Source organism: Carassius auratus, linkage group LG44F, assembly GCF_003368295.1.
Source record: "Carassius auratus strain Wakin linkage group LG44F, ASM336829v1, whole genome shotgun sequence".
NCBI lineage: Eukaryota > Metazoa > Chordata > Actinopteri > Cypriniformes > Cyprinidae > Carassius > Carassius auratus.
Window position 1 is genome coordinate 1776252 of NC_039298.1, and position 25687 is coordinate 1801938.

The following is a 25687-nucleotide window of genomic DNA, read 5'->3' on the forward strand; positions in this document are numbered from 1 at the left end:
AAACTGTAAGTCATATGTAAATTTGCTACTTTTTCACATGGGCTCAAATGCAAATTTGAAGCTCAATAGCATTTGAGAAGAAAGACTTGCAGTCACAAAACAATTGTAATGTGTTCATATAGGTGTCAGCTATAATGCACACCTTATACATTTTTTTATAAATATAAAAATAATGTGTTACTAAAGTTATATATATTGTTCTGTGTATGTGATTTCAAAGTCTAGATTGGTCGGATTAACCCTTTAACTGCCGCATTCCTTAAAACTTGATTGTCAGAGGGTTACTGTAAATGCTTATGCCCGCTGGGCACAGTTTTCCCGATGCCACCGGGATGGCGTTGCACTGATGGCTTGAGCCCGACATCGCTGCTTGCAGCTATATTTATTATTATTATTCTTCTTCTCCAAAATGAATCGCATTTTTGAGGGCCTAAACATGCTCGAAAAGTCATGAAACTTTGCACACACCTCAGAACTGGCGAAAATTTACGTCTGATATGGGTTTCAGAAGTGGGTGTGGCAAAATGGCTCAACAGCGCCACCTATACACGTTCAACGGTGTGCGCCTCGAGCTACGTTTCATGTACATGTATGAAAATCGGTATACTCATGTAACTCTCCAATACCTACAAAAAAGTCTCTTGGAGCAAAATCCGAAACCCAACAGGAAGTCGGTTATTACTAATATTATGAGCAAATTTTGTGTCATTTTTGTCATTTCCATGCGTTGTATTTTAACGAACTCCTCCTAGAGATTCATTCAGATCAACACCAAATTTGCTATGCCTAATCTGAAGGCCTTTGCGATGTTAAATTGCGAAGCTTTTGAGTTTTCGTTAATGGGCGTGTCCGTGGTGGCCTGGCGAATTTCGATGATTCGCCATGAAACAGGAAGTTGCTATAACTCAGACATACAATGACCAATCTGCCCCAAACTTCACATGTTTGATGAGACTCCTGACCTGAACAGATTGACATGCCCATATTCAGTTATAGTCATAGCGCCACCTATTGGCAACAGGAAGTGACATATTTTACACTGCGATGAACTACTCCTAGAAATTTTATGACATCAATGTATTTTTTGTGGTCAGTCTAATCTAAAGGCCTGTGCGATGTTAAGTTGTGAAGATCTTGAGTTTTCGTTAAAAGGCGTGTCCATGGCGCTGTCACGAAGTTCGATGTCTCGCCATGGGAATAAAAGATGTTATAACTCAGGCATAAAATGTCCGATCTTCCCCAAACTTCACATGTGTGATAAGAGTCCTGGCCTGAACACATCTGAAGGCCAAAATTCCATCAGGTATGGCAAAATGGCTCGATAGCGCCACCTATACACTTTCAACAGAGTGCGCCTCGAGCTATGTTTCACGTACATGTACAAAAATCGGTATACACATGTAACACACCAATACCTACAAAAAAGTCTCTTGGTACGAAATCCGAATCTCAACAGGAAGTCGGTTATTTAGAATTTTCTCTGCAAAACTGGCGTTGTTTTTGCCATTTTCAGGGGTTGTACTTTAACGAACTCCTCCTAGAGATTTATTCAGATCAACACCAAACCTGGTCAGTGTAATCTTAAGCCCTTTGCGATGTTAAATTGCGAAGATCTTTAGATTTCGTTAAAGGGCGTGTCCATGGTGGCCTGACAAATTTCGATGTTTCGCCATGAAAAAGGAAGTTGCTGTAACTCAGACATACAATGTCCAATCTGCCCCAAACTTCACATGTTAGATAAAACTTCTGCCCTTAACAGTTTTACATGCCCACATTCAGTTATAGTCATAGCGCCACCTATTGGCAACAGGAAGTGACATGTTTTACGCTGCGACAAACTACTCCTATTATTTTTTTGAGATTAACATATATTTTGTGGTCAGTCTAATCTAAATGCATGTGCAATGTTAACTTTTGGAGATCTTGAGTTTTTGTTAAAGGGCGTTTCCATGGCGCCATGACAAAATTTGATGTCTTGCCACAGCAAGAGAAGTTGTTGTAACTCAAGTATAAAATGTTCAGTCTTCCCCAAACTTCACGTTTGATAAGAGTCCTGGCCTGAACACATCTGAAGGCCAATATTCCATTATAATGATAGCGCCACCTGCTGGCAACGGTAAGATTGGCACATATATGGGATATACTTTGATATATTCCACTTATATTTAGGACATTAAATGCATATTTCTCAACGTTCACCTTTTTACTAAAGCCACACGATGGCGGTGAGCCCGGGTGCGAGGGCCCGTTCATCGCTGCTTGCAGCTTTAATTAGGGCTCAAGCCTGGAGGGCGAGAGCCCTATTGTTTTCCTTAGGATTATTTTTTTTTTTTTTTTTTTTTTTTTTTATTCTTCTAATTTTTTTCTAAGGTTTCGGGGGCTTTTGGGGTCCTTAACATGCTCAAAAACTCTTGAAAATTGGCACACACCTTGGAACCTGCGGCCATTAGGGCCGGGCAGAGTCTGATACACGGGCGTGGCACAGGGGCTCTACAGCGCCCCCTGTAGTACCGAGGGCCATATATCATGCATACTTGCACGTATACATATGAAACTTGGTACATATATATAACTCATCAAACCAAACAACTTTCACACTGCATGTCATAAGCTCCGCCCAACAGGAAGTTGGCTATTTAGGGTTTTATGAAAAACACATGCTCTGGAATTTGATATACTCCTCTGAGGAACTCCACCCGTTCACCTCAAAACTCGGTGAACACGATCTCAAGACATTGGGGATGCTAAATTGCGAAGAGATTTTTGATATCTCAAACGGTTTGCCCGTGGCGAGGCGTTGAAATTATGGCGAGAAATGAGAAACAGGAAATGTATAATAACATCCACATACATTTGCTGAATTTGATCAAACTTAATTGGTTTGTTCGTTGTATGATACCGATCGTATATATGTGACTATTAGGAGTCAAAGTTATAGCGCCACCAACTGGCAGCAGGAAGTGAATCATTTTCAGAACGCTTTGAATTCAGCATCTTATTTTTACTTGATTTGCTTCAAACTTCATCAGAATAATGACAAAACACGGCCGAAGACAATCTGTCGTGGGGATATTTATATCTAATATAGTGTTGCCATGGCAACGTGTCAAACTTGAATGTTCTGTTCTGGTGATTTTGAGGCAGATAACTAGCTCAGATTTACATGAAACTCGAAACAGATATCAGTATTAAAGATAGCTAGACCATGGCAAAAGCTTTTAAAAGGGCGTGGAAGAGGCACTCTATAGCGCCACCTTTTGTCAAAAGTGGGGGGATTAGTTTTAGCTACAGACACCAAACTTGGTACATAAATTGTTCTTATCAAGACGGACAACTTTCTAGTTCGCAGTCATAAGCTACGACCAACAGGAAGTTGGCTATTTTGACTTGAATATGGATTTTTGGGAATTTTCTTTTGTGAATTAATTCATACTCCTCCCAGGGGAAGTACACTATACACACCAAACTTTGTCTACATTAAGAAAAACCATTGAGGAACTTAAATTGCGAACGGATTTTGGTTAGCTTGAACGGTTGAATTTTTGAAATGACAGTAAAAAGGGAAACATTAATTGTCTTGTATGTTTAAATTGCAGCTTCCAAACACTTCAAAGCATTTTTTCATACAAAGATCAAATCATTCTGAGGAAATATGCATAGTTTCACGACTTTACAACACTGTATGGATAAAAGAAAATTAAAAAACTGTCAGACTTCTCAACTTACATGATCTCACTCTGGCCACCCTGTCTGTGTGAGGGAAGGGAGGGGGAGAGGGAGGGGGAGTGTGAGGGGGTTGGTGACTGTGACAGTGTGTGTGGACTGTAGGGAGGGGCTGTCTGGCAGAGAGAGAGAGAGAGACCTAATCATCCCTTTAATAATCAGGAAAAAAAAAATCTGTATTTTAAATTGTTATTGTTTTTGTTGTTGCTAATGGTGGTGTTTTTTCCTTTCATTACAGGTTAAGAAATCTCTTAGGCCTTATCCTTTTCTGACAGTTTTAGGGATTTAAAAACATCCTAAGAACCCTAATTTGTGCTGCAAATAATAATTTCAAACTCATTTGATACTGACCTATGACAACCTGTGACGTGACATGACATTTATTAATCTCATTGATGTAACAGTAAAACTCTTCAACTGACAGATTAAGCTGCAATGCAAGCAAAACTATTTCACAAATGCTTATAGGTCATTAAAATCATTACAAAACACTAATACATTATTTAAGGATTTGGTAACACTGTAAAATAATGTCTAATTTGTTAACATTAGTATATGCAATGGTAACACTTTATAATAATTGCACTCATTAGCTAAGCATTAGTAAATAGTTCATGATTATAAAGCCTTTTCCCTTAATAATAGTCATTATTAAGCAGTAATACATCTATAAATAAATTGTTCTTGGTTTAAAAGCACATATATTACAAAGGAGATTAAAGTCTCAGTTGTCTTATAAAATAAATAAATAAACACAACCCAGTTTGATTCAGAATTCAGAAATATTTATTTCAAGATGCAATAAAAGGAAACTGTACACTTGAATAGCTTTTATGCGATTCTTGAAGGATTAGCATCACCTCCTCTTGTAAGATGGTTTGAGGAATATATCTTCGAGATTGTACCGCCGCTCCCTATATGCATAGTATGCAGTCTTCGTAGGGCACCAACTCCCAGAGGGGGCACCATCCCAGTTGCTCAAAAAAAAAAAAAAACATGCGCCATTCTCCCATCCGCGCTCACGACCGCTCACACCTCATGTTTGCGGATGAATGTTCGTAATTGATGGATGGACATCTATGCCTGGGTATAGGACATCAGCAATCCGGCACAGAGAAAAGAAAACTAAAGAAAATAAAACAGGCATAAAGTTGTCTTGACATTGGACTTTCTAGAGTCTCAAATTTAGGGACCGTCTCTAAAGTTACATGTGATATTGTTATACACTTTTCTAACGTCAGTAGCATTTGAAGAGAATGACTTACAGTCATAAAAACAACTGTAATTGTTCATCTAGGTGACAGCTATAATGCACAATTAAATTGAATGTTTGATATTTATTACAACAAACTGTAAGTCATATGTAAATTATGCTACTTTTTCACATGGGCTCAAATGCAAATTTGAAGCTCAATAGCATTTGAGAAGAAAGACTTGCAGTCATAAAACAATTGTAATGTGTTCATATAGGTGTCAGCTACAATGCACACCTTATACATTTTTTATAGATATTAAAATAAAGTGTTACTAAAGTTATATATATTGTTCTGTGTATGTGATTTCAAAGTCTAGATTGGTCGGATTAACCCTTTAACTGCCGCATCCCTTAAAACTTGATTGTCAGAGGGTTACTGTAAATGCTTATGCCCGCTGGGCACAGTTATCCTGATGCCACCGGGGTGGCGTTGCACTGATGGCTTGAGCCCGACATCGCTGCTTGCAGCTATATTTATTATTATTATTTTTCTTCTCCCCAATGAATCGCGTTTTTGAAGGCCTAAACATACTCAAAAAGTCAGGAAAATTTGCACACACCTCCGAACTGGTGAAAATTTACGTCTGATATGGGTTTCAGAAGTGGGCGTGGCAAAATGGCTCGACAGCGCCACCTATACATGTTCAGCGGTGTGCGCCTCGAGCTACGTTTCACGCACATGTCTGAAAATCGGTAAACACATGTAAGACACCAAGACCTACAAAAAAGACTCTTGGAGCAAAATTCTAAACCCAACAGGAAGTTGGTTATTTTTAATATTATGAGCAAATTTTGTGTCATTTTTGCCATTTCCATGCATTGTATTTTAACGAACTCCTCCTAGAGATTAATTCAGATCAACACCAAATTTGGTATGCCTAATCTAAAGGCCATTGAGATGTTAAATTGCGAAGATCTTGAGTTTTCGTTGAAGGGCGTGTCCGTGGCGGCCTGGCGAATTTTGATGATTCGCCATGAAAAATGAAGTAGCTATAACTCAGACATACAATGTCCAATCAGCCCCAAACTTCACATGTTTGATGTGACTCCAAACCTGAACAGATTGACATGCCCATATTCAGTTATAGTCATAGCGCCACCTATTGGCAACAGGAAGTGACATATTTTACGCTGTGATGAACTACTCCTAGAAATTTTTTGACATCAATGTCTTTTTTGTGGTCAGTCTAATCTAAAGGCCTGTGCGATGTTCAGTTGTGAAGATCTTGAGTTTTCGTTAAAAGGCGTGTCCACGGCGCCATGGCAAAGTTCGATGTCTCGCCATGGGAATAAAAGATGTTATAACTCAGGCATAAAATGTCCGATCTTCCCCAAACTTCACATGTGTGATAAGAGTCCTGGCCTGAACACATCTGAAGGCCAATATTCCATCGGGTATGGCAAAATGGCTCTATAGCGCCACCTATACACTTTCAACGGAGTGTGCCTCGAGCTATGTTTCACGTACATGTACAAAAATCGGTACACACATGTAACACACCAATACCTACAAAAAAGTATCTTGGTACGAAATCTGAATCCCAACAGGAAGTCGGTTATTTAGAATTTTCTCTGCAAAATTGGCGTTGTTTTTGCCATTTTCAGGGGTTGTACTTTAACGAACTCCTCCTAGAGATTTATTCAGATCAACACCAAACTTGGTCAGTGTAATCTAAAGGCCTTTGTGATGTTAAATTGCGAAGATCTTGAGGTTTCGTTAAAGGGCGTGTCCATGGTGGCCTGCCAAATTTCGATGTTTCGCCATGAAAAAGGAAGTTGCTGTAACTCAGACATACAATGTCCAATCTGCCCCAAACTTCACATGTTAGATAAGACTTCTGCCCTTAACAGATCTACATGCCCATTTTCAGTGATAGTCATAGTGCCACCTGCTGGCAACAGGAAGTGACATGTTTTAGGCTGCGACAAACTACTCCTAGAATTTTTTTGAGATTAAAGTATTTTTTGTATTCAGTCTAATCTAAAGGCCTGTGCAATTTTAACTTGTGGAGATCTTGAGTTTTTGTTAAAGGGCGTGTCCATGGCGCCATGACAAATTTTGATGTCTCACCACAGCAAGAGAAGTTGTTGTAACTCAGGCATAATTTGTTCGATCTTCCCCAAACTTCACATGTTCGATGGGAGTCCTGCCCGGAACACATTTGAAGGGCCATATTCCATTATAATGATAGCACCACCTGCTGGCACCAGGAAGATTGGCACATGTGGAATAAATGTTGATATTTTCCACTTATATTTATGAGTTTGAATGCATATTTCTCACCGTTCACCAATTTACTAAGGCCACTCACTGCCGGTGAGCCCGGGTGCGAGGGCCCGTTCATCGCTGCTTGCAGCTTTAATTAGGGCCCGAGCACCGAGGTGCGAGGACCCTCTTGTATCTGCTTTGTTTTTTATTAGGGCTCAAGCCCAAAGGGCGAGAGGCCTATTGTTTTCCTTAGGATTATTTTTTATTATTATTATTATTATTATTTTTTTCCAACGTCTCGGGGGCTTTTGGGGCCCTTAACGTGCTTAAAAAGTCTTGAAAATTGGCACACAGATTGGAACCTGCGGCCATTAGGGCCGGGCAGAGACTGATACACGGGCGTGGCACAGGGGCTCTACAGCGCCCCCTGGAATATGGAGGGCCATATATCATACATTCTTGCTCGTAGACGAATGAAACTCGGTACACATATAAATCTCATCAATCCAAACAACTTTTGTATTGCATATCATAGGCTCCGCCCAACAGGAAGTTGGCTATTTAGGGTTTAGTATTCAAATTTTTCGTCAAAGTTGTGGGGGCTTTTGGGGTCCTTAACATACTCAAAAACTCTTGAAAATTTGCGCACACTTTGGAATCTGTGGCCTTTAGGAGCCTGCAGAGGCTGGGACCCGGGCGTGGCACAGGGGCTCTACGGCGCCCCCTGGAACACAGTCAGAAATGTTGATGTATAGCTCACACATACTTGCACATATTCATATGAAACTCAGTACACATATAGATCTCATCGTGCCGAACAACTTTCGTATTGCATGTCATAGGCTCCACCCAACAGGAAGTCAGCTATTTAGAGTTATGTAAAAAGCGCATGCTCTGGAATTTGAAATACTTGTCATAGGTTTTTTTCTCGATTGCCGCCAAACTCGGTCAACATGATCTCAAGACACTGGGGATGAAAAATTGCCAGGGGATTTTTGATATCTCGAACGGTTTGCTCGTGGCGAGGCGTTGAAATTATGGCGAGAAATGAGAAACAGGAAGTGTCTAATACCGTCCACATACATTTCCTGATTTTAATCAAACTTCATCAGATTATTCGTTGTATGATGTCGATCGCATATATGTGACTATTAGGAGTCAAAGTTATAGCGCCACCAACTGGCAGAAGGAAGTGTGTCATTTTCAAAATGATTTGAATTCAGCATCTTATTATTACTCGATTTGCTTCAAACTTCATCAGAATAATGTTAAAACACAGCCGATATAAATCTGCAAGGGGGATATTGATATCTAAAAAATTGTTGGCGTGGCAACATGTCAAACTGGAATACTTCTCAGGTGATTTTGAGGCAAATAACATACTTAGAATTTCACAAAACTCTGAACACACATCAGTATTTCTGATAGGAACTTAAATTGTGAATGGATTTTGGATAGCTTGAATGGTTTTGCCGTGGTGATTTTTTTAAAAGACCTTACAAAGGGAATCATTATTGTATTTTTAAATTGCAGCTTCCAAACACGTCAAAGAATTTTTTTCATACAGATGAAAAAGTCATTCTGAGGAAATATGCATAGTTTCAAGACTTTACAACACTGTATGGATAACAGAAAATTAAAAAAACTCTCAGACATCTCATCTCACTCTGTCCCTCTGTTTGAGTATATGTGCTTCAGACTTCCATTGTCTGAGAGAAATTGCGCCCCTACAGGTTCAATTCCCGGACTTTTACTTTCACTTTTAAATCGGTTAAAAATACAAACAAATACTTAGATTTAATTCACACTGACAAGCTAAACCAACATATCTGATTATTACCGGTTCAGGGCTCATGGATAAATTATTTCTGGCCAGAGATACGTGAGAAATAGGAGAGATGAATCACCGCTGTGATCACGAGCGTCTGGAGTAAAGAGCTCAGAGAAAACGAATTTATTCCTGTTTTAAAGCTTTTAAAAATAAATTATTACAGCGATATCACACAATCAACCAATTAGAACACACCAAGAGCTAAATTCAGATGTTTTTGAACTGTTTGTGTGAAAATGAAATATTTGCAGCTGCCTATCTGAAATCACCGCCTCCGATCAGCGCGTACAGTGTCGAGCTCAAAACAAACGAATTTATTCTTGTTTAAGAGCTTTTTTAAATAAAATATTACCACAAATGCACACAATAAACCCATTGTAACACTACAAGAGCTAAATGCAGGTGTTTGTGACCTGTTTAAGTGTGCAAGCGCGACTGGCAGAATAACATATCTCTCGAGCTGCAGGTTTCTGTCTTTCGTCGTACGAACGAACACATAACGGACAAGATTATTTCAAAACACATAATAGCTTGGCGAATATAAACGAAAACAGCCACGTGAACATAAACTGTTGAGAAATAAATCTGAAGTGGATCTACTGGATTTGAATATTAAAGTGACAACATTTACCACTTGCTTCTGTCTTCAATTGTAATCTATATAAAAAAGGAAACTCATTCTTGGCTGCTTTTTTAATGTGTGCGTATTTATTTATTTACCTTTTTATACATTTTGTATAATTTCATAGTTTGTGTATTACAATAAAAACAAAATCTCATGGATGTAACAGTACATCTGTTCAGCTCACAGATCAATACTAAGCTGTAATGCAAGCAGAACTTTCACAAATGCTTATGAGTCATTTAAGGATTTGATAACACTGTAAAATAATGTCTAATTTGTTAACATTAGCAAATGCATTGATAACACTTTATAATAACTGCACTCATTAGTAAATAGTCAGTTCATGCTTTATAAAGCCTTGTCCCAATATTAATAGTCAGTAGTAAGCAGTTTATAAATACAGCTATAAATAGCTTGTCCTTGGTTTATAAGCACATTTATTAAAAAGGAGAGTAAGTTATCTTCCTATGAAAAATAAAAGATAAAAATAAACAAACAATAACACAGATTGATACAGAACTCAGAAATTTTATTGTGGATTTATAATAAAATCAGCCTGTAAATGAATTCATACTCCTCCTCATACTACTCCATACTCCTTTTTCAACATGATGCCAATATACTGAGATGTTAAATTGTGAATGGGTTTAGGATACCTTAAATGGTGTTGCCATAGAGATTTATTAAAGTAACATAAAAAAATACAATAGTTATTTTACTATATCTTTACAAATTTTCATTCTAACTCTTCATAATTTTTTATATAAGTAGAAGTCCTCATTTGAAGGAAGCACAGTAAGTTTCATAGCTTTATCATTTTCAAGAGCCAGCATAAAATTAAAACTATCATAACTTATAAATCAAGCTTGCAATTCTTAGTACCTATAATGGCCACCAGAGGGAGCTATAGGATTACTTTTAAATAATTATTGTAGAAACTAGTATGATTTAAATCATTTATAGAAATCTTTCAAATAAAATAATATGTATTTTAGGAATTTTACTGATAAAATGACCCTCACTTAATTAGAATAACAAGCTGAAGTATTGTGAACTGTATATTAAGAATAATTCTTTATAGGCTTTATGGACAGATACGTTTTGAGTGACTCTTGAAGGTTCAGCATCACATCCTCTTTTACCACTGTTTAAAGAATTAATCTTACAGAACAGGTGTGAATGAATTTTGGATAGCTTGAATGGTTTTGTCGTGGTGATTTTTTGAAATAATAGTAAAAAAGGAACCAGTAAATGTCTTTTTATTTTTTTAAAGTGCAGCTTCTAAACACTTCAAAAAAAATGTACACATAGAAGACCAGTCATTCTGAGGCATATTTCCTCAGAATGACTGGTCTCATGACAATAGTTTCATGACTATACAACACTATATGGATGATAGAAAATTAAAAAACTATCATACATCTGATGTCACTCTGTCCCTCTGTCACTGTAGGTAATGTGTGTGTGTGTGTTAAGTGAATTAGGTGTGAAACTATCAGGGAGCATTTAGTCTCCAGTGCCAACATTTTACAGAACTGCCACTTTCCTGGAGTCTCAGAATTACAATGTGTCAGGTTCTGAGAGATCTAAGATTCCAAAAAATGATTTAATTAGAATACCATGAAGTATTGTGAAATACTATATATTAAGACTTTATATATAGGCTTTATGAACAGATTAGAGTGACTCGTGAAGGACCAGCACCACCTTCTCTTGTCCGATGGTTTGAGGAATATATTTTCCTGAATCCGGAATTAAGATTTAGGAGCTCATTTTTATTCCACCTCCTTTCCTGAAAGTCTGTCTTGCAGAATTGACTAAAAATTAATCTTCACATTAATTCCTAATTATTTTGCTATTCTTTTTGTCAGTTCTTCTTAACCTGTTTTTTTCTTCTTCTTTTCTGACCTCATGACCCTGTCAGCATTTTTGTACAATGGTCAAGTCTTAATTTATCCATTTCTGTATTGCATTTGTGTTTGATATTTCTCATGGGTATTTCATAATTTTCGACTTTGAGTTAAAACAGTTTGAGTTAAAACTCTTTTTTAGCGCATTTCATCTGTAAAAGAAAACATGGCTAATGATTCTGCACACATGAATATAAGGAGTTTTTCTCTTCCAGGTTTCCTGGACTATTGTATAGCACTCATAAATGATTAAATAAAAAATAATGGTAGTTATTAAGATTGATATGGTTTGGAATTGGTAAAATGTGCTTGGAAAAAAATCACAATAAAACAATGTTTTAATGTTTAAGTTTGGAATATTAACTGACATGAATCAATTCTATATAAATATTATTCATGTTAACATAATGTTTATAAATGAAATCTTATTGTAAAGTGTTACTAAAGTTATATATATATATATATATATATATATATATATATATATATATATATATATATTAGGGGTGTAACGATACGTGTATTCGTATTGAACCGTTCGGTACGACGCTTTCGGTTCGGTACGCGGTACGCATTATGTATACCGAACGGTTCGTTGGAGTAATTAATTATATTTGAAAAAAAAAAAAAAAAGAGAGAGAGAGAAATATAATGATATGCGTTCAACAAGGTAGCCCAATAACCCAAACAACGTAACAGGCAACGCCCTGAATATATAACTTTAGTTATAAGTTTAGTTTTTAACATAATGTTTATAAATGAAATCTTATTGTAAAGTGTTACTAAAGTTATATATATATATATATATATATATATATATATATATATATATATATATATATATATATATATATATATATATATATATATATAGTTCTGTGAATGTGATTTTAAAGTCTAGATGATTCGGATTAACCCTTTAACTGCCATATCCCTTAAAACTTCACTGCCAGAGGGATATTGTGAATGCATGTGCCCGCTGGGCACAGTTTACCTGATGCCACCGGGGTGGTGATGGCATTGGTGGCTTGAGCCCGCCATCGCTGCTTGCAGCTATATTTCTTCTTCTTCTTCTTCTCCCGAATGAATCGCATTTTTGAGGGCTTTAACATGCTCAAAAAGTCATGAAACTTTGCACACGCGTCAAACCTGGTGAAAATTTTCGTGTGATATAGGATTCAGAAGAGGGTGTGGCAAAATGGCTCGACAGCGCCACCTATACCAAGAAAATCAACAGCCTTCAAGCTATGTTTCACGTACATGCACGAAAATTGGCACACATATGTAACACACCAATACCTACAAAAAAGACTCTTGGAGCGAAATTCTAAACCCAACAGGAAGTCGGTTATTTTTAATATTATGAGCATTTTTTGTGTAATTTTGGTCATTTCCATGTGTTGTATTTTAACGAACTCCTCCTAGAGATTTCTTCAAATCAACACCAAATTTGGTATGCCTAATCTAAAGGCCTTAGCGATGTTAAATTGCGAAGATCTTGGGTTTTCGTTGAAGGGCGTGTCCGTGGCGGCCTGGCGAATTTCGATGATTCGCCTTGAAAAATGAAGTTGCTATAACTCACACATACAATGTCCAATCTGCCCCAAACATCACATGTTTGATGAGACTCCGAACCTGAACAGATTGACATGCCCATATTCAGTTATAGTCATAGCGCCACCTATTGGCAACAGGAAGTGACATATTTTACGCTGCGACGAACTACTCCTACAAATTTTATGACATCAATGTCTTTTTTGTGGTCAGTCTAATCTAAAGGCCTGTGCCATGTTCAGTTTCGAAGATCTTGAATTTTCGTTAAAAGGCTTGTTCATGGCGCCGCAACGAAGTTCGATGTCTCGCCATGGGAATAAAAGATGTTATAACTCAGGCATAAAATGTCCGATCTTCCCCAAACTTCACATGTGTGATAAGAGTCCTGGCCTGAACAGATCTGCAGGCCAATATTCCACTGGGTGTGGCAGAATGGCTCGATAGCGCCACCTATACACTTTCAACGGAGTGCGCCTCAAGCTATGTTTCACGTACATGTACAAAAATTGGTACACACATGTAACACTCCAATACCTACAAAAAAGTCTCTTGGTACGAAATCCGGATCCCAACAGGAAGTCGGTTATTTAGAATTTTCCCTTCAAAATTGGTGTTGTTTTTGCCATTTTCAGGGGTTGTACTTTAACGAACTCCTCCTAGAGATTTATTCAGATCAACACCAAACTTCTTCAATGTAATCTAAAGGCCTTTGTGATGTTAAATTGCGAAGATCTTGAGGTTTCGTTAAAGGGCGTGTCCATGGCGGCCTGCCAAATTTCGATGTTTCGCCATGAAAAAGGATGTTGCTGTAACTCAGACATACAATGTCCAATCTGCCCCAAACTTCACATGTTAGATAAGACTTCTGCCCTTAATAGATCTACATGCCCATTTTCAGTTATAGTCATAGCGCCACCTGCTGGCAACAGGAAGTGACATGTTTTACGCTGCAACAAACTACTCCTAGAATTTTTTTGAGATTAAAGTATTTTTTTTATTCAGTCTAATCTAAAGGCCTGTGCAATGTTAACTTGTGGAGATCTTGAGTTTTTGTTAAAGGGCGTGTACATGGAGCCATGACAAATTTTGATGTCTCGCCACAGCAAGAGAAGTTGTTGTAACTCAGGCATAAAATGTCCAATCCTCCCCAAACCTCACATGTTCGATAAAAGTCCTGCCCTGAACACATCTGAAGGCCAATATTCCATTACAATGATAGCGCCACCTGCTGGCAACAGGAAGATTGGCACATATATGGAATAAACATTCATATATTCTACTTATATTTATGAGTTTAAACGCATATTTCTCACCGTTCACCTATTAACTAAAGCCACTCGCTGCCGGTGAGCCCGGGTGCGAGGGCCCGTTCATCGCTGCTTGCAGCTTTAATTATTATTATTATTACTATTTTATCCTGTGGAATAAATTCATTTTCATTATATTCATTATAATCAGTTTTACAATATCAGCTCTCTTTTTACTTTTTTTTTAGTTCAAACTGTTTACTCATAAGCTTTTAAAAGTACAAATCATTTCACTTAAAAATGTAAAAGTGAAGTATTTGTTTTAAAAATGTCAGGCCAGACTGTACATATCTATAATATCTGACAACATATCAGCCACATAAAAATGACTGACCACTATAAAATGAAATGTAAAAATATATTCAATTATATAATAAAAAATATATATTATATAATAATATATATAATAAATTAAAAGTGAAATGAATTAATTAAAAAATATATTTTAATTTAAGTTTAATATAAAATATGTATGAAACAATTAATTAATATAATAATTTCTGTATTGGTTCATCCCTTATAATCTTTTATGATAACATAATGCTCATTTAGTATGTGTGTCTGCTGTGCCATAAGCCTAGCTAGATTACTTTACCTGACTTAGCTTCCTGTGGATAACAACACACGTTAAGAGGGTCTTTTCTTCATTATGACCCTTGTGATGTTCCTTTCTCTCTCTCTCTCTCTCTCTCTCTCTCTCTCTCTCTCTCTCTCTCTCTCTCTCTCAGGGTCACAGAGAATCAGTGACGGCGAGTTCTCTGATTACGACTGTGAAGACGGGATTGGTGTTATCTCAGGTACAGCTAAGTCACCTCTCCCTGCTTTAGCGCCGCTCTCTTCTTACAAAACTGAAAACTTGAGTGTCCTTGAAAGCATTTTATTCATTTCTTTTCGATTCAATTCAGTCATTTTTATGTATCAAAAACATTTAATATGTTAATATGAAAGAAGTCTATTCTGCTTACCAAGGCTGCATTTATTTGATCAAAATTACAGTAAAAACAGTAATATTGTGAAATATTATTTCAATTCAAAATAACAGTTTTCTATGTCAATATAATTTAAAATGTGTTTTATTTCTGTGATCAAAGCTGGATTTTCAGCATCATTTCTCCAGTCTTCAATGTCACATGATCCTTCAGAAATCACTCTAATATACTGATTTGCAGCTCAACAAACATGATGCATTTGCATATTTTGTATTTTGCTGCCTTTTTAGCATCTTTGATGAAGTTTAGCATTTAATAAAAATAGAAACATAAGTGCCGTCTTTACTGTAATTTAGATCAGTTAAATGCATCCTTGCTGTGTAAAAGTATTCATTTATTAAAAAAATAATAATAATCTTACTGACCCCCCAAACTTTTGAACACACACTGATTTAAGGATGCACAATCTGATCTGAATAAATGAATAAATGTCAGCTGTGTCTGTAATGATCTTTTCCATGTCTGATTGTACCTGGCTTGTCCCAGTCTTTGTGTGCATTCACACATGCTAATCAACAAATCAAATTAAAGGATATTGTCAGAGAGAAGATTACTGTGAACTTTAATCTCCCGACTCAGCATCCCGACTCACCGTCATTTCAGACTGACAGCATTAGTTTTGCATCACTGTAAATAGAGTTGGACTGTATGAGAGACCACATACAGTACCACCTAAAATGTCTGAATGCCATTGTATTAGGTCCTACTTTATTCCTATTTTTCAGTGAATGTAAGAGATATGATTTGGTCGTTAAATGGCATTGCTGAAGTAAATGTGTTGTGCTTTGTTTGCTCTCTTCAGATTACCGGCACAATGGCAGGGATTTCCAGAGCTCCACTCTGTCTGTCCCAGAGCAGGTGATGTCATCCAATCACTGTTCCCGATCGGACATGACCCGCACACGCTCACGCTCACCCAGTGTCCCTCCACCACAAAGGTACAAACACATACACACATTAGGTATGTGTCAAGAGGTCAATTTTCTCCCCAGTCCAAAAAAGATGATTTATGGAAACAATTTAGCAAAATCGTCTCTTTCTCTAGCTTTCTGACATCAAATGGATAAAACGTATGTTTTTTATCAGTCATGTCCATCCAGGTGGCATTTAACGAATGCTAAATTTAAGAGATCAGGATGGTTTGCCGAATGTTCTGCTGCTCCAGGAACCCAGCATTAAAAGCTAGTGGCGGATGTTCATTTTTAACAATGTCTCTGATGGTTTCAGGCTGATCTTAATAGGTGGTACAACTGTGCAGTTTGTACAAGCACAGTTCAGTGAACACAGCGCTGTTGCTCATTTCACATGTGAGCGGAGCATTTACACAAATCAGATCAGCAGCCCAGAAAGAGAGTGGAAATTGGTCATTAAAAAAAATATCTTTTATAATGTTAGTAATATTAACATCTCGGTTACGTATGGCAACCCCTTGTTCCCTGAAGGAGGGAACTGAGACCTCACGTCAGATGACCGACGAATTAGGATATCGCTTAGATAGACCAATCTACTTTGAATGTAAACTAAACGAGCCAATGCACATTGGCATGCGATAATTGCGTCCAGCTGCCGCTGATCATAGCTAGTGTTGTTTTCGGCTGCCTTTTTTATTTACATTTTAGTCTAGTCTTTGTGTGAAGCTGTCATTTTAGTTTTTATTAGCTTTAGTGGCGTTCATACTCTTTGTAGTCTAGTCAGGTTTCAGTCGACTAAAAGTCTGAGCATTTTTGTCTTATTTTAGTCAGAATTTTCCTTGACTATTTTCATCTAGTTTTAGTCAACGAAAACTGATGACATTTAGGCTACGTTCACACTGCAGGGCTTAATGCTCAATTTTGAATTTTTTTGCAAGGCCGTTCACATTTCCTATTAACAGGAGATCCTTTTGTGATTTCCTGTGTGAACGTGAATTGACCCAGAAGTGACCCGCATGCGCAGAAGAGTACTCAGCGGTCAACGACGTCACACGTTGTTTGCGGAAGTAGCTAACGTTAAACATGGGTGTCAACAACAGTGTAGTCAACAGCGAAGCTCTTTTTGCAATATTAAAGCTATTTTCCCAACGAGCAAGGTTTTTGGCCATGGTGTTTTGTGGAGCAGTGTTAGCAACGTCAGTACAGAGAAACGTGTGGGTGCGGGGTCGCAGCCAGGAGTGGTGGGAATGATACTGATGTGAGTGGCTTCACTAATATAGAAAAACTAATACTTGTTGTTTATCTTCTCGTTCCCGCCTACTTCAACGCAAAATTATGACGTTTGTAGCGTATCAATGACGTACAGGTCGGATACATGTGGCCTGGCCGTTCAGACGGAGGTCGCATTTCAAAAGATCGGATACGTATCGGATTCAGGACCACAAACCCAAGTGGCCTGGGTCAAATTTGAAAAGATCGGATCTGTGTCGTTCAGACTGTCGTGAAAAGATCAGATACAGGTCGCATAGGGGCAAAAAAATCTGAATTGGGTCGTTTCAGCCTGCAGTGTGAACGTAGCCTTAGTCTAGTTTTAGTCAATGACAATTGTATTTTAGCCTCTCTTTAGTAATACAATTCAATTTAACCCAGTTAATATAGTATAAGTACCTGACGGCATAATGCCGTGAGTGGGGCTTGAGGAAGTGCGACCTGACTCAGCCTCTGAAGTGAGACACAGGAAACAGAAATACTGCAAAATAATAATAATGTGACTAAACTAGACGAAATAACGTTATAACATTTAGTTTGGCCTCGTTTTGGTCAACGGAAATGAAGAGACATTTTAGCATAGTTTCTATTTTGTTAACCACATTTAGTCTTGTTTTTATTCGTCAACAAAATTTTATTATAGTCATCGGCACATGACCAGCATTTACGCTGTCTCGTCTCGTTTTCGTCACGTGATAAAGGTTCGTTGACAACAATATTTAGTCATAATTTTCATTGACAAAAGCAACACTAATCACAGCGTGAGTATAAGTAGGCAGCAGGTGCACCTCATATTCTGGTTTTTGCTGTGGAGCAGAGCCGGTGACCTGGCTGCTCAGCGGTGGTACAGGAGCTGTGGCGATGGGACATGACGTCTCCGTTCCCTCCTTTAGGGAACGAGGGTAACCGTACGTAACCAAGACGTTCTCTTTCAGTCGGTCACTCTCGACGTCAGGTAACCAACAAATTGGGATCCCTACCAAAGGGCCACAGCAACTGCCCCTTCCAGTGTCCTGTGAAATCCACCTGCTCCCCTATTTTCTGGCTCAGCACAAGAAGACCAGCTAATGCTACTATGGCACTACCTACTCAGTAAGACTGTATAACACTGGGAAAATGTACCCGCTCCACTTGTAAGAGGGATGCTGCAGAAGCCCCAGCCTTCCCAAAGGAGGCTTCTGAGGCAATTACACATATGAACAGCTGTTAGGCGCATATTGGAGATTGGAGGTGATTGTAACCCTCTTGGAATTGGCAGAAATCTGCCAGGGAACACGGGCTCTGAGGCTATACCGTGGACATACAGTATGGGATCCACTTAGGAAGCAAGCAAGTGCAAGGTTGGGGGTTCGATTCCCCAGGAACACATGATATGTAAAAATTGATAGCCTGAATGAACTGCAATTCGCTTTGGATAAAAGCGTCTGTTAAATGCATAAATTTAATTTAATTTAATTTAATTTAAAGGGGGGGGTGAAATGCTATTTCATGCATACTGAGTTTTTTACACTGTTAAAGAGTTGGATTCCCATGCTAAACATGGACAAAGTTTAAAAAATTAAGTTGTACGTTTGAAGGAGTATTTTTGTTCCCAAAATACTCCTTCCGGTTTGTCACAAGTTTCGGAAAGTTTTTTTCGAGTATGGCTCTGTGTGACGTTAGATGGAGCGGAATTTCCTTATATGGGTCCTGAGGGCACGTTTGCCGGAAGAGCGCACGCTCCCGTATAGCGAGGCTGAGCAGCACAGACATTTCACTGATCAGAGCGATTCACTGATCAGAGCGAGAGCTTCGCGAAAAGTCACAAAAGAAGTGTGTTTTTGGTTGCCAGGGCAAGACAACCCTGCACAGATTACCAAAAGAGAAACAGCATTAAGGGACCAGTGGATGGAGTTTATTTTTACAGAGCATCAACGGAGTTGTGCAAGTGTTTTTGTTTGTTCCCTGCATTTCGAAGATGCTTGTTCACAAGGCCCAGTTTGACGATGGATTTGCGTATCGTTTATTTCTTAAGGATGATGCAGTCCCAACGAAAAAGGGTCACGATCGTGTGTTGGAACCGCAGGCGGTGAGTAAAACTGCTTCAAATATCTCTGCCTCCTTGTTAGTGCGGGGTTCGAGCCCCGCTCGGTGCGAGTCGTAGCTGCTGCTGCTCTCGTTCAGTTTCAGCCTCTGGATCTGATTCTGATTTTGGATGATGGGTTTTCCCTCACGGTAATGTCACAGCTTCCACGTGCTCTCAACACAAAAGCCTATTCGCGCTCGTGATTCTTTAGCTCCGCCCACACGTCACGCCTCCAGCCGGTCGTGTTTTTCCGGGAAAAATCGGTACAGACTATCTTTCTCTTATGAATATAAACTAAAGACTTTTTGGAGTTATGAAGGATGCAGTACTACTCTATAGGTACTCAAGATTAACAGGATTTTGAGTGAAAACGAGCATTTCACCCCCCTTTAAAATATGATCATGCAGAATAAGTAATTAATATGTGCTTTATAAGTACTAAAGAACAGCCAGTATGCTAGTAATGTGCATGCTAACAAGCAATTAGTTAATAGTGAGTATTGGTCCCTAAAAATAAAATGTTACCAAATTCCTTGAATTACTAAAATGTCTTATATAAAATAAAATTAAAGCTAAATAGGGCTTTCATTTTCTCTGCTCTCCTTCAGTCGAAGTTTAGACCACGGTGTGAGAGGACGACCCTCGCAGTATGGCCCCCGACATCGCCTGTCTGAAGACAGATACTCACCAGACAGGTACGAGTTCTCAAAACATACTCCAGATGCCCGAGTTTACATACAGCACTTGTGTTTCCTGTGCCATTCAAAATCTTAGCGTTTTCTAGATGGCCTTTTATGATACCGGGAACATAAATGGGAGTGTCTCCACATACCTTCATCTTTTCCTTTAACATGATTATTGAAATGAGAAATATGATTAAATGTGCCATACAGTGAGAACTATTGAAAGGTTTACTTTGTTTCAGGAAAGGAGGAATAAATTGATTCCTCCACAATTGTCTTTGACATCACTCTCTCATTTAATCTGTCAATCTCTCGCTTTCGCTATCTTTCCATCGCTCCATATTCAATAGCTCCATTCAACCATATTTCTGTTCTTTACTCCCTGTGGTTGCAGCCAGTATCTTACCCTCCCTCCTCGAACCAGACACAGACAGCCAAGCGTCGACCCCGCTATCCAGGACCCCAGGTATTCAGTCAGGCCAGAGCAGTGTCACACGACCCTGCCCACCTCCCCCTTCTGTCCAATCACAGCGCTCCTCTCACTTTCACCTGCCCACTTCCCCCTGCTGCTAGTTGATTGACAGGTGATAGCTTTCCCACACAGCACTGTAGAAGAGGTTGATCCTCTCACTTTATTCATTATAAATTTGAAATGAAGATAAGTGAATGAGCTCATACATATTATATCAAATCTTAGGAGTCATGTTTTTACACGAGAAAACATTTGTTACTGATACTCTAGGTGCGTCCCAAATCACGTATTTATGCACTATTCTATGATGTTTTGTACTATAAATAGTGTGAGTAGTTTGTTCACACTGAAAATTCCAAAAATAAACAGTGCACTTTAAACACCCGGATGATGCACTTAAATAACCAGAAAAAAAAAAAAATTAAGTGTGGAATGTTGGACACTTGATACACTCAACTGTCTCAAGCAACTTTGATTACACAGCAAAGGGTAGGGGCTATCATACTCTGATTATAAATGATTATTCATACACTACATGGTTGAGGACACAGTATGTAAGTACATAGTGTATGAGTGCATAGTGTACAGTGCGTCATTTGGGATGCAGCTTCTCACTTTCTTAGTACTGTAAGGGAATATTCACTGTCCATTACCATAGAAAATCATTTGAAAATTGCACTTCAGCTTTGTAAAAACAAAACAAAACCGCCTTTACAGTAAGACACTTAAGTAGTAATGCACTCATTTCTCACTTACTTTAAAGCTCTTCTTACTTATGGAAAAGTTACCAGATTACTTGTCTCATTTCATTTATTTTAAACATGTATTATATAACATGTCACATCTGTTTATGTGCCATTGTAAATGTATTATTGTAAATGCGGTTTGTTTGTTTGTATTGTTTACAAACTGAAGGACAAAATACACTACTGTTCAAAAGTTTGGGTCAAGTCATTTACTTTTATTTGTTTGTTTGTTTTTTTCCAAAAGTCTCTTTTGCTCACAAAACACAGTAAAAAAATGTATATATATATAAACAATAATATTGTTAAATATTATTATCATTTAATTTAACTGTTTTCTATTTGAATATATTGTAAAATGTAAATTATTCCTGTGATGCAAAGCTGTATTTTCAGCATCATTACTCCAGTCTTCAGTGTTGCATGATCATTCAGAAATCAGTATAATATGATGATTTCCTTCTCAAGAAACATTTATTATTAGTTGTATCAATGTAAAAAATTGTTGTGCTGCTTAATATTTTTGTGGAAATCATGATGCATTTTTAAGATTGATGAATGGATAGTTAAAAAAAACAGCAGTTATTTGAAATGGCAATCTCTGTTAAATTGTAAATGTTTTTACTGTCACTTTTAATCTCTGTAATGCATCCTTGCTGAATAACAGTATTAATTTCTTGACCCCATACTTTTCAATGGTACTGTAATTTTCAGTGGCAAAGAGCAAAACTGAATGGATTTTGCCTGATTCACTTTTCTCAAATGGTGCAGATCAGTACTATAGCGTTTGCAGTATTCTGATGACGATATACTGTATGAAACCCGAACAATACTTTGACCTTTAATTTGCTTGGAGCAAATCTATCTATATGACTCCTGTTACTTGTAATGCATTATCCAAACACTGTATACTAGTATTATCTGGTGTGCGATAGTAATGTACACAAGTCATCGCTCTTGCACATTTTTAATTCTCGCCACTGGAAAAGCACTACACTTCTGTGGGATGAACAAATCTTTGTTGCTGCTGTTGTGCTGCAACATAAATTATAGTTTAGTAAAAACTTTAGTTTTGATTGCTTTGCATATCTGCTAGTTCTCCGTCCCAAAGTTACTCGATTTCTGCTTTTGTGCTTCGGGCGATCTTCACATGTGCCTTCTTTCAGAAAGGAAATTCCGGACAAAGAGAGTTTAAGAGCTCCGCCTCTTTATCACCTAGATAAGACCAACTTTCCCCATCTGACTCTAACCACCACGCTCTCACTTTCTGTTCTGACTCATAGCATGCACCCCCTCTATCGGGAGGACGCGGTCAGGTTACTGCGCTCCACTAGGATGGCCCGTGCCTGCTCAGACGGGGCTTACGATAGCTTGGACAGGTAGTAAACCAAGGCGGTTCACTCTTGCTCTCATGCTGCTGCATATTAGTGCTGTGGGTAGTAGTTTGGAATAGAGCAGCTAGTGGCACCTCTCAAAACGTTTCACATTTATGTAGGGCTGCATGATGCCTGGTTAAAAAATAATTAAATAAACCTTTCCGTTTCTAGGAGATGATAACGCAAATATCATTTTCTTAGAGAAATGTAGTAAAGATTTGAAAGACTCTTTGGTTGTAGCATCAGTCTTCCATCCATTGAGAAAGCTTTGTGCAGGAGCCTCTCTGGAGGATAAAGAACATGATAGTCCTCAGATTGTAACTTTGCCAACTGCGCCACTAAGTACGCCAGCAATATTTCCCAAAGGAAATGTGTGCAGTGTGTCCTTAGGAGGTCCCACTCCATCCTTCCCACCATGGTGTAATGAATTGTATCCTCAGCGCCGCTCTTTAGACGGCTGGTGCTGTTTTGATGACTGAGCTCTAGTTCTTTCGGTCCCAAGCCAACTATCGTCATTCTATGACAGAACTGCCTGTCAAAAAACTGCAAGCTATAGTGGATGTTCACCATGCTTATATATGAATGTATTATTTAGAAATGTGAGATATTCAGGATGTTTTTGTAGGCTCAGTGGATGCTCAGATATTGTGATTCTAGCCAGCTTTGGTTACAGAGGCCCCGAGGTGCGATTCACATAGAATTTTTTTGCACAGGTTTCATTGTCACGGTGTCTGGTCTGTGTTTCCCTGGGTGTCCACTAGTGGTCTCACTTCCCCATAGGCACCTCACCGCTGGCACTACATTTCCCACAAATCCTTGTCCCTTCATCATGGTAATTGCACACCTGTTAATTGCACTCAGGTGTCTTCACTTGAAATCAATTGAATGATTGGGGAGGGAAAGTTGTTTAGTTTAAGGTGTAACGATCGGGACACAAGAGACGAGAGATCCAAGAGAAGTGAGTGAATAAGGACTCCATGACACAGACAGAAAACAGACCGGTTTAAATAGACAGGATAATGACTATGAAAGTGAAGACACCTGAGTGCAATTAACAGGTGTGCAATTACCATGATGAAAGGACAAGGCTTTGTGGGAAATGTAGTGACTATGGGGAAGTGAGACCACTAGTGGACACCAAGGGAAACACAGACCAGACACCGTGACATTCATATAATAATGAAAATAGCTGTGGCCACATAGCAGAAAACTGCAGACAAGTAGGTCCATTGTTAAAGGTAAAGTGATGTATGAACCATAGCTCAAAAATCGTTTATATATAGCCAGATAATCCTTTAGTAATCGGATTGATGCCTCAGTAGGATTGAAAAGCTTTCAAACAATTGATCTGAATTTATGAAAATTAGTGTATGTAACCATACCACTTTCAAACTAATAGAGTTCATGTGACCAACTTTAACACCTTGTGAAATCTTTGTGGGGAAACCGTTCACCCTCATACGAAATTTCCTATTGAAATGGCTTGATTTCTTCACATTCTGCACTCTATCAAATTCTCTTACCATAAACAACAGAGTGCAGATGTACATGCAATGTAAAAGATTCATCATACAGTGCAGTCAGCTTTATTGATTGCCTAAAAAGATGGGTTTGTTGTGTGCATAGTTAATAGATTACACTAACATTAGGCTACTTTTAGCCTTACCCTGCAGTTGGTTCACGCTATGCCTCTGCCAAAGCGTCATGCTAAAAAGCCACACAGAATCCCTTAGCAACCACAGGCAGTCTATTATTTCCTGAAAATCTTAGATTTCCTGAGAGATTTCCTCTGGCTCAAATAGCAGAGCTTTGCACTTGCAACACCAAGGTCATGGGTTCGATTCGCAGGGAATGCGTGAACTACCAAAATACATAAATGGTAACACTTAAGTTTAGGTACCAATTCTAACTATTAACTTGTTGCTTATTAGCATGCATATTACTAACGTATTAGCTAATTATTAGTACTTATACAGCACATATCAATGGCTTGTTCTGCACAAGCATATTTTAGATCCTTTAACCAGATCCCATAACTAAAACTTTATAACTACCTTACTAACTATTAATAAGCAATAATTAGGCGTTTATTGATGTATAAATCATAGTTTATAGTTAGTTAATAAAGATAATGAGTCCTCAAACTAAAGTGTGATCCCTAAATGTCCCATTATCCTAATATCCAATTATCTTGGAAAAATTGTGATATATCATACCATATCATGAGAATGAATGAAAATGAATATTGAGAATGGCTATGTGAATCTATAGCACCCTACGGCGGCATTGGGCTTATTTCTGGCAGGCAGAGTTACGTTGTCACATAGGATCTGATTGTGTGTTATTTTGTGTTCAGGAGGATGAGGAGAGATAGACAAATGTCTGCCTACAGTGACTCATTTGAATCTCCTGAGAGGTAAAATCCGGATACTTTAGTTGAGACATGCATTCTGTTCATGCATCCATAATTGGACTGTTTTATACTGGTTAGAGACATTACCCTTACCTCTTGCCCTAATTCAGCTGTTGCTCATTCTAACCATGCTTTCCTTTCTTCATTTCAATCTATCGATCCTCATCCTCCATTTAAAGATATTACAATGGGCCCAATCATGTATCTACTCCGTGGCCCAATCATGTCATGAATGGAACCAGTGGTGACAGCAGGTAAGACTTCTGAAGAGATGAACACCCACAGCACATCACAAACGCTCACTCTTTCTTTACTCATCTGTTATCAGCTGCCAGGAACAGATGCCACATTT

At 38.2% G+C, this 25687-nt stretch overlaps 1 protein-coding gene across 1 annotated transcript in view; it reads left to right on the forward strand.

Moving 5' to 3' along the window:
- The window catches only part of LOC113068294 (regulating synaptic membrane exocytosis protein 2), a 155513-nt gene that overhangs the window by 95341 nt on the left and 34485 nt on the right, over positions 1-25687 (forward strand). The window contains exons 18-24 of the mRNA XM_026240985.1: positions 15143-15211; positions 16206-16341; positions 20257-20343; positions 20726-20797; positions 22830-22925; positions 25279-25338; positions 25515-25589. Coding sequence (XP_026096770.1) covers positions 15143-15211; positions 16206-16341; positions 20257-20343; positions 20726-20797; positions 22830-22925; positions 25279-25338; positions 25515-25589 — 595 coding nt within the window. The remainder of the gene's footprint in view (positions 1-15142; positions 15212-16205; positions 16342-20256; positions 20344-20725; positions 20798-22829; positions 22926-25278; positions 25339-25514; positions 25590-25687) is intronic.